General features: G+C 28.1%; 1 protein-coding gene across 1 annotated transcript; it reads right to left on the reverse strand.

The window, feature by feature from the left end:
* Nucleotides 1–945: 945 nt before the first annotated feature.
* On the reverse strand, nucleotides 946–8,369 carry LOC130894499 (uncharacterized). The gene is made up of 9 exons (XM_057801381.1): nucleotides 8,143–8,369; nucleotides 7,815–8,085; nucleotides 7,446–7,585; nucleotides 6,969–7,150; nucleotides 6,100–6,141; nucleotides 5,260–5,354; nucleotides 4,956–5,006; nucleotides 4,625–4,899; nucleotides 946–990 (listed from the first exon to the last, which is right to left on the reverse strand). The coding sequence occupies exons 1-9, from the start codon at nucleotides 8,323–8,325 to the stop codon at nucleotides 946–948; spliced, it is 1,284 nt and encodes a 427-aa protein (XP_057657364.1). The 5' UTR covers nucleotides 8,326–8,369.
* Nucleotides 8,370–10,925: the final 2,556 nt, after the last annotated feature.

Here is a 10,925-nt window from a genome sequence, read left to right on the forward strand (position 1 = left end):
TATATATATATATATATATATATATATATATATATATATATATATATTATATATATATATATATATATATATATATATATAATATATATATATATATATATATATATATATATATATATATATATATAATCTACTTTCCAAAGTTTTTACAAAAAAATGTGTTTGTAAGAACGGAATTTTTTTGCAAAACTACTAGGAAACATATAAATGATTGGTATTTTTCTTAGATTATATTGTAAAATACAAATAGTTGAGAAAAACCCTGTATATCATAATTGGTAAAAGTAATTTCAGAAATAAAATAATGTTAAATAACAAAATATCTTAAAACTTTTAGTTGTAAACGACTAATAAAACAGGTTTTGAAACAAAAACAGAATTTTTTGTATAATTGGAATTCGAAAGCGAACAGAATTTTGATCAGTTGTTGTTGGTTTTTGTGTTTTTGGTAATTTCGAGAATATTTTGAAAATATAAATAAAGTTGCAGATATTAATTGATGAAAAAAAATTAAGTTCTCCAATACACCTCAAATTTACACATTTCCCACATTAAAGTCGGTGTTATACAGAAGGATCTATTAGATTAATTCCAGCTACTGAGGAATTTAAAGAGAAAATAATTGTTTGTGAATTCGAAACAAACGTGTATCTAGCATTTTTAAATATCTTTGGAAAAAATGTGAGTGTAGTAATAAGATTTTGTTTGTTTAGAACAACTATTAAATTATATTTTGTAGGGATTTAAATTTATATCCCATCCCAGTAAACCGCTATCTATAAACCAGAATATTGACTATAACATATTATTTACATTGAGTTTTTATTATTTTATTCTATAAAAATGTTTAATAATCAGAAAAATCATGAAACATACCTCGAACGATTAGTTTTTCATTTAAGAAATGAAGATATAATCATGAATTGTTATAAAAATTTCAACTTCTTATAAATTATTATTGATATTTGATTCCTTCGCTAGAACTGCCATCTATAATTTAATAAACGAATCGTTACTAATTACGAGTATATATTATTACAGAAAACTACTACAGATTTCTTTTTCATCGGCTATCTACGTGCCATCTATAAAAGGGAAGAATAACTATAGCTATGTTTTAAGTTAATTTTCTATAAAATGTTTACCAAAATAATGATACAAACAAAATATTTTCAAATTTATTGATTGGAATATATTATATTGAATCATTGAAATTATAATATCAAATTAATTCCAATATTTATTTTTCATACCAGTAAAGCCATCTATAAAAGAGAAGAATAACTAAGGCAATGTTGTATAAAAATTTTTAGTTAATTTTATAAAAAATGTTTAACAAAATAATAATACGAACAATGTATTTCTAAATTCATTGATTAGATTAAATTATATTCAATTATTGGAATTATAATGTCGTATTAATTGTAACATCAATTTTCATACTTGTACTATCATCTGTATTCTAATAGGAATATTAAAATTTCCATATTAACTTGATTTCTTTTTTATCGGTTTTATTAAATATATGTTCCACCTTTAAAAAATAGATGGCGAAACAAATAAATTTGAAAATCTTATTTTTTTGTCTTCTAATTTTGATGTAATATACAATATAGATTTAACACAGAATTACTCGATATTATTGCGCTTTCGTATTAACAATATAAAGCGACATAAGATACGTTTTATTATGATTAAAGTATGACCTAGATTTATCATTTTATGTATCCCGAATTCGAATGTCTATTTATACTCTACGGAAGTTCACACATGAGGTGGTAAGTTCGAACTATGTAATTAAGCGTGAAGTGTAGATAGCGTACAGGGAATTAGAGCTTAATATCTTTTAGGTGTGGTTGTTACCCCGTAAATAAAACAAAAATTTTCGAAACGTCCTATTTATTTAACATTTCGAAAAATCACGATCAAGTTATTTGATTCCAAACTATCCCACTCAATCATTATTACTTCTTGCAGTGTTAAAGGTTAGTTGGTATCAGATTATTGCCTATATTACCTATAGAAAGGGCTAAAATCTCTATAATATACTGTGTGAGCCCTTAAACTGTGTTAGTTTCTAGTTTACGATACCGTAATATTTTGTTAACGTTAATATTTTTGGTCTAGTGATGTACGTAGATATTGAAACATATTTCAATTAAGACATTTATTTCCGAAACCTTATTTTACTACCCGATATCAGAGTTTCAGCATCGCGGTACTTTTTTCTTATTTTCCAATCAAAGCTGGTACAACGTACATAGCCAGGCTTTTAATCCATTTAATTTAATAACAAAATATCAAATTTTTTGTTAAATCTGTCTTTTTTTCGTTATTTAAAACCAAGCATTATTTTTTTAGAGATTGTTTAAAAAATTAAATATTTTTAATCAAATTTTCTGTCAATTGGTAATCGATTCTATTGTTTCTTTTTAATATTCATTCGTTTCGTATATATATACAAACAGGCCTAAATCCCTACCAAACTCAACAATATATGAAGCGAAGTTTTTTGTTTAAATTTGTTCTCAAGCAAGATAATTCGCGTTCAGAGATCTGAGATTTTCATTCGTCCGATATTAATAGAGAAGTTTCGACCAAAACGTTGACTACGGGTCCAAAACCCATACGTCAATATTAGCATAAGTTCAGGAAATGACTTTCAAAGGACGTCGTGGTTTAGACAGACAATCCTAACCTGCAAACAAACAAGAGTCAGATACTTTAATATAGCAGATATTTGTATTCATCAAGGTACGATGAAAAAATTACATCCCGAAAATGTTTATTAAATGTTAAATTATATAGTTAGATAGATTTCTAAAAACTTAATTAACAGACATAACGTGAAAAATATCTCATGCTAGATATTCGTTCAAGTTTAATTAATTTCTCCAAAAAGGCTTCTCCGATTTTTCCTACCCTGTTAGATTTAATTGAAGATAAGTGAAATTTCAAGATTTTCAAATTCGCAGACATTTCCAATTAGCCTCGAAATTAGCAAAAGATTAAGTAGCATTTAAGTATATTATTAAAACTAGAGAATAAATCGAACAGTAAATTTTTATACAAAATTTTCGTACTAAATACTACTAAATCAAATATAGTTTTTACTCCCCATTATTTAAAAAATGATTATCTTTTGGTAGTTTTTAAATATCGTGATATACATATAAGAAAGTGAAAACTACCTCTAAAAACAAACTCGGAATCTACTGGAATTATTTTGGAGCTTTCAAATAAAAGTCTTCGATCGAAATTATTTTATCTTTAGTTGTCCATTTGGTCAGTTAATTCTACAGCAGTTGCTGGAATTAACTCTTGGTGTATTTAGCAAGACAATTTATCAACAATCACAGTCTTCAATACCAATAAAAAATCTTGATATATTATAACGAATTTCGGTTTCAGCATTTGGTTTCAACACACTGTATAAAATACGTTAAATAGAAATCAGAAATGTCAACTTCGGTAACGACTATCAGCAGGGCGTTAAGTTATAAATAGAACGGGTGATTACTCCATAAACCATATTCAAAATCTTCGTACGAAATTCCTTTTGATGGGTCAATGTTTGGGTTTGTTAGAAATACACTAGTAAGCGAAAAAATTGCCGTAGAAGAAATCGTTGAAGTATCTCATTCTTTAAGTCTTGGCCAATCCATCGTGATCATTTTGAGGGAACCTGTAGGGAAATTTCAATCGAAACCAATCACCAAGAAACCTCCTCCAAAAGCCACATTTTTTATGGTTTTTCCAGGTTTTCTGTAGACTTTTCCTCTTGGGTTAATTTGGTTAGCTACCTTGAATATTTTTCTAATTGTCCAGGCACTCACAGACACTTCTTTTTGAGCTCTTGTTGAATACCACTGAAGGCTTGACATCTCAGGGATGTACTCACGATAAATCATATCTTTCGGATGTTCAACGTTCTGTTAACTTTTTAGTGACTCTGACCTTGTTGCAATAGACTGAGCAACTTCAACATTTGTTGGTTTCATTTTTACCAGTAGTGGTGGGTTGACTAGATAATTCCAATTGATGTTTTTCTTCAATATTTTTAACGAACCGCCCGTATTAACACTTGGAGAACACACATGTTTTCTAGCAATATGTCCTAGTTGAATGTATGTGATTCAAATGTACAGAACTTTCAATTGGGCCATAATATTACAGCTCTCTCTCTGCGAACGACTGTTATATAGATTTTAGTACTTTTATTTGCGCCAACAACAGCAAAGCACTCAAAGAGAGTTTCCACATGCATTGGAAACAAATAATAGATACGATTCTAAGTATATATATATATATATATATATATATATATATATATATATATATATATATATATATATATAATCGGAATACTTTTATTTTCGTTTGGTTTATTGTTTTCAAGAATTATTAATTTCCATTACTACATAATTGGAAACCAAAACAGGAAAGTGGTTTTTCTTTGAAAAGGAATGAAGGTAAAACCTGTACGCACTTATAGCCGCAAGAAAGGACCTTCAAGTTAATAGAAAAAACAAAACAAAACCTGCCGTTTGCAGTCCTTGTCGTTCGTTTGTTGATCAATTTTTTGATAGTATTGACACTAGTTTTATCAAAAATAAAAACATACCTTATAGATATTTATGATGACATTTATAATAAATGATAATAGTACAAAAGTATTTATCATAGTTATTGATTTAAAACTTTTATCAGTATAAGTTTCAGTATTATTTTTACTTATAGCTTTTAATTCTTCTTTTAAATCGTTCTCAATCTCTTCGTCTAATTCTTCTTTTTCCAAAATTTCTGTTGTTACTACATTTTCAGTGGTATCCTCTTCGAGTACTATATCTTCGTTTAAATCTTCGTTATCGTCATCATCGTCACTATCATCTTCAGTATCTACATTAGGAATCAACTATATTGATAAAAAAATATGTTGATGGTTTTTTATTTACCTCTCAGAAATCTATCCGAACGCCTTTTCTCATATATATTTGAACTAGATCCTGAAAATATATTATTTTCATACAAAAAATCGTTTTTATAGGATGAATATCAAGGATAGTTAATTAGGTAGATTAATTAATTTTTCTGTCAACTAGGGGTGTAATTTCAACTTTTGAAAATGTATTTAGGTTCTTATACTAAATTTTATGTGTTCAATATTATTATTTGGCATTATTTTATAGGAAATTCATAGTGTTTTTGTTTATATTTCTATATTTTTTATGTTGCTTCTCAAATAATATAATTACTTACTTCGATCTATAGTTTCATAATAAATCTTTTCAACTTTGAGACTCTGGTTTTCTCCATAAGTTCTGCATGTACAATTAACAAAATGTGGCGCACAGCTAATGTTAAAAATGCCATTATTAGCAAAAATATTTCATAAACCAACTTCCTATTTAAATTATTTGAGTTTTTCAAAGTACAGATGATGATAGTGGGTGTACAAAATTTGACAAATTCGTTGAAGTATACAAGTTATCGCATACAGGCTCAAACGAAATAGAAAAAAAATAAAAAAAACATATCTAATGATTCTGGAAGCAAAATTTGGTGGTTGCCAAATAAATATTAATCGAAGTGGTGTCTTCAAACTTGTACCAGATACTGAATATATCGATGGTAGAAAATACACGACAAGAATTGTAGATGTTTTAAGCAGAACGGGAGCTAGAAACTCACGCAAATGATAAAAAACAAGAAGTTGTGGAGGATGATTATCGAAAAGAAGGTGTATGGGAACTAATCAACCTCAATAAAAACCCACTAGTGGTTAAGCAGTTATTATTACTGATATCTTTCAGATATATCATTTTATTTTGTTTATTTACTAACTAACCAGCTTATTTATACTCTATAAAACGTTTTTAAGGGGTTGCTCCCCATATCAACATTTAGAGTCAAATATTGCCTGTATACGATCACTTACTTATACCCGGGAGGTTTTGGAAACGATAATTTTTAGTTAAATTAACGTTCCATCTATCCCATCGCGTTTCCTTGGATAAATCATTGCTGCCATTAAAAACATATATCACAATCGCTTCGGAAACTAATATACTACTTCCCTAAAAAAGTATAACTACTTACCATCCAGTTCCAGGTCCCAAACAGTCTAAATCTGGTTTATTCCTGCTAACAGAAAGGGAAATGTACAGAATCGGCTTTAGTTAGATAGAAATTTACGGATCGTATTTATTTCAGTTTCAATTTTTATATGAATATATAAAAATTATATAATATATATAATTTTTATATAGATATTTCATAAATCAATACATTATTATTGTATTGTTTGTTAGTTTGTATATTTTTGGTTTATTTTAGCGACGTTAAAACTACATAATTTTTCGTCGTGGAAAAAATATTGTTTACTACTTTGCTATAGTTACAAAACGATTTTAGATGCAAATTTGTGTTCCAGAACACCATTAGAGGTCTTAACTTTGTTTCTAATACATCATACTGTGTTTCAAATGAATAAAATAACATAGAAATTATTTTTTACTGCAATAGGAAAATGTATCATATGAAAATACGTTGATAATGAAAATTGACAAGAGACAGCTTTACAAAACGACTTAAGATACAAATTTGTGTTCCAGAACACCATTAGGGGTCTTAACTTTCTTTCTAATACATCATACTGTGTTTCAAATGGATAAGGCAACATAGAAATTAGTTTTTACTCTAATGGGAAAATGTATTATATAAAAATACGTTAATGACAATTGACAAGAGACAGCTATTCAATTTCATCCGTAAAAGTTTTCCTATCAAATTTTTAACTTATATAATTTTTTGGATATGAAAGTTTCCTTCAAAGAAATCATTTATCTTCAAAAAGAGTATGTAATTTGAAAGATCGATATCAAAAATATCCTATTACGGTCCACGATTTAGTAAAAAAGCACGTTAGCAAATACACACTATAAATTTCGATATGGAATAAAACTAACTTATACTTATTTATGCATGTAGCAACCAAGCGATGTTTTTTGCTCCTATACGGTGTATCCAAAGATTCGTTGGGTCGTGATTCACTGTTGTCTGCAACGTCCGTTTTCAGATGACTCCATTTCGACCACTGAGAGTGGATCTTTGGGGGAGAGGAGGATCTGAATGATGGCCCTTCGCAAAACTGTAAAAAGCAACAATATTTATTAGACCATTAGTACAAAAAAAACGTTGTTTCTGAGCTAAAAAATTTTTAGTAAATTGAAAAAGACTTAAACTTCATTCATTTTTCTTCCACCAACAGTTAATTTTTTCATGAAATATACACTTTAAAATTCTTCCTTCATTGTAAATGACTTCTTTGGATTGTTTATAGTAGTTCTAACTATTTAGAATGGTTCTCGCAGCAAAAATATGAGTTCAAATTATCTTGTTTGAGATTTACCAAAAAATCTTAAAGTCTAAAATGGAATATTTACCTGGCCTCCTTCTATACAGTCGGGATCGCATTCAACAGACTGCAGATTTTCAATTGTGAACGTTCTGCATTTGGATAAACCGCATACATTATATTTACACAAACTATGGGGTAAAGGAGAGAAATAGCATGTTGGGAAACCTAAAAACAACAAATATATAGATTACTGATATATAATTTGTTATAATATGAATTAAACCAACAGTAATTAAAACAATTTGGTGATTTAGCACCATCTCTAATCAAACGTAGAACGGTCAGTTTTGAATACAAATTATTGATGGATCATCCGACGTTGTTTGATATTCTTCTTATTTTCGCAGATCAAAAATAAAACTTTATTTTGGAAAACAAAAATTAATAATTTTACCTATTACTTTGAATGATTCTTTTTCTAAAATGAAAGACGTGCAACTGCAATCCTTATTTTGAACCATGATGTTAAAATCGCAGAATCTTCTGTGAACTCGACCTTCGTAAACGCCATCTTTTAACTTAAAACTGCATTTCCTTTTCCTTTTTATAGCTAAATCTTTCGAACAAAAATCCCATTGTTCCAAAATTGTTTGATGACATATTCCCAAAAAAATTTTCGTAGATTTCAAAGTATAATTAGATTCATTGGTATTTTCGACAAATAACTAAAATAAATTATTTAGTAATGAATTTATACAAAGCGATATTCAATTGGGACTCACTGCGAAATATTTTAAACCGATAGCAACCAAAACGCATGTTTGAAGATGCAGCTCTTTAATCCACGTATGGATGTTATAAAGAGGTTCAGCTTCGTAACCAAAAGATCTATTATCTTCTCTTAAGTTATAAAAGACATCGGCGTTTGACATACATAACCATATTGTCAAGATTTTTAGATACATAACAATGACATATCTCTAAATAAACATTGTATCTAGTCATAAACCTACTTATTTTGTCATTAACGTCTTAATAACCGATAAATATTTTTTTGGAGCTTCGAAAATCCTATAAACGTTTAACGATTTATCCTAATTAATGGCACTAAACACCGAACACATAAAAAGAATCGTAATAGTGAGAACCGCAATAAAAGTTATGTTTTGGTAGTGGAACGGAAAGAATTTATTACTTTTTGATATTTTCTAACCTATTTCTCTATTGATCTATTTATCGATGTTGCCGGATTGATATATCTTGGAAAAATATCAAACATATATCAGATAATAAATGAAGACGTTATTCATCGCGTATTAAGTAGTGTTAAAAGTTTTGTTAATGTTAAATCCATACGATTTTCAATTAGTTGTTACAATCGAAAGGCATATGTGTCAATTTGACAGCTATCATATGATTAGTTTGAGAGTTTTAACTAAAATAACTTTTGTTAGTTTGAGAGAATGAATAAGAAGGCCCAAGGTTTAACTTGATAAACATTATTCGAACGTTTTCTAAGAAAAATCGATTTATGATGTTTTTTACATACAATCAACCTTCAAAAGTACTTCTCTATATTTCCAACTCAATGCCCTAATTATTTTGACGTGAATAAAGTTTTGTGTACACATTTGTTTATCGTTAAAAATTGAACGAGTTTGGAGCCTCAGTTCCAAAATTTCGAGACTCTAATTTTCTGTTTTCAGACTTTAAGATGTCATTTTTTCATATATAAGAAATCTGAAGTTAAAAACATTCCGATTTCAATAGGATGTTGAGAGCGCATGTTCTTATCTAAAAGCACGTGTTTAGGCGCGAGACTTTTCCACAGTTTTCACTTGGGCTTTATCGACGACGGTGGTCGATTTTACAGACCAATAGTGACGAGAAAATTCGCGTGTATAGTGTCAATACAATTTTGGACTTGTCAAATTTCGTAATTTTTTTTTGGTAAGTTAAGTTTTTCACAAAAATCTTGAAAAATCATATATATATATATATACATATATATATATATATATATATATATATATATATATATATATATATATATATATATATATATTCATATAATATATTGTAATATAATATGATATATTATATAAATGTGAATCTGAACTGATAAGTCATATCCTAAACAGCAATTAAAAAATTTATTTAAAAAATAATTCATAGTTTTTACCATAATTCCAACAAAAAAATTGAAAATACCGATTATTTAGGTCTAAAATATATGAAAATAATAGAAAAAGAGTTTAACGAAAAGCTTCTTTCTTTTTCTTGAAGTTTTATTCAACCACCATGAGTTAAGTTTGAATATAACAAGAGGAAACGTTCTCTTGGAAGAAAAATAATTGCACGAGAACGAAGTTTCTCGAAATTTTTTATACAACAGCTCCCAATTTGCTTAATGATTTGTTATTGTTATATTACGACCAGCATAAAAACGATTTTCCCCGATTTATTAAGTAAATTGTACCCTTAGAGTTAATTCGACAGAATTACAACTCAAAACTTTCCTGCACTGATTTTCGTTCAGGTCCGGAATCTACGAAGCTTTTTTAATAATTTATTATTTCAATCTCTACATTCTCCAATTATTTTCTATCTTAAAAAATTTGTTAAAACAGTTTCTAAGTGGTGAGAAAACATATTTTTATTAAAATAAACATTTATAACCACATACAAATGTTGTGGAAAGACATTTTAATTAAACTTTCTCACCATAACCTTTCTAGAAACATATACATCCTTATTAAATAGTTTTACTCCCCTTCAAAGTTTCGCTAATGGTAAACTTTCCGTGTTTAGTCTCCAAAGTTTTCAAAGGTTCTGTCATATAACTAACATTATTTATATTTCTTATTAATAACTAATTTTCTACTATGATTTAATTAGCAACTTTAACTTAAACCATTTTGATCGGTCTTGAATCCAATTGAAAGATCGTCCATCCACAACGTCAAAAAAACTTAGAAGCGTTAGAATTGATTGTTTGATCTTTCAATTGAATCATAATTGATTGTGTAAAGAATCAAAACTGTCAAATCGAAGAAGTAACTGCATCCAACTTCACTTTTTTGAAATCTACAGTGACTCACAGTTCAAAAACCAACCACAAATGTACTAGATGGATTCACAGCGAATTATCAATATTTGACTTGAGTTTTGTGATATTCAATCTTGTTAATTAGTTTGTAAAGTCACTGAAAGTTTTTTCGACAAGATATGACCAGGAAAACGCGATCCCACACAGGTATTTTTACCTGCAGCTAAATTAGTGCTACTACCATTATTTCATGTTGGTATTTCCACCGATAAAGGTCTGAAAACTGTGAAAATTCGAGCTGACATTTATTTTCCTTCATAAATTTCAATTTACCAAGAAAAATTTAAATGAAATTCTTTGTTTTCATTCAATTGTGGTTGTAAAGCGAGGTTATTGAAGTTTTTGAACAAATCTATTAAATACCGCTTCAAAATTGATCAGGTTTCCCTTAAAATCAGAATCTTCCCTTTTTCTACTTTTTCTAAATCAAAAGTCAAAAAGTAAATGAAATAATTC

The sequence above is a fragment of the Diorhabda carinulata genome, chromosome 5 (genome assembly GCF_026250575.1).
Source record: "Diorhabda carinulata isolate Delta chromosome 5, icDioCari1.1, whole genome shotgun sequence".
In the NCBI taxonomy this organism is placed as follows: domain Eukaryota; kingdom Metazoa; phylum Arthropoda; class Insecta; order Coleoptera; family Chrysomelidae; genus Diorhabda; species Diorhabda carinulata.

Bases quoted from the DNA above. Each gene is read 5' to 3' on its own strand.
- LOC130894499 (XM_057801381.1), bottom strand. From the start codon at position 8,325: ATGTATCTAAAAATCTTGACAATATGGTTATGTATGTCAAACGCCGAT. The intron at 7,151-7,445 runs GTAAATATTCCA...TGCTTTTTACAG, and splicing joins ACTGTATAGAAGGAGGCCAG to TTTTGCGAAGGGCCATCATT. The intron at 4,900-4,955 runs GTAAATAAAAAA...TTCCTAATGTAG, and splicing joins TTCGGATAGATTTCTGAGAG to ATACTGAAGATGATAGTGAC.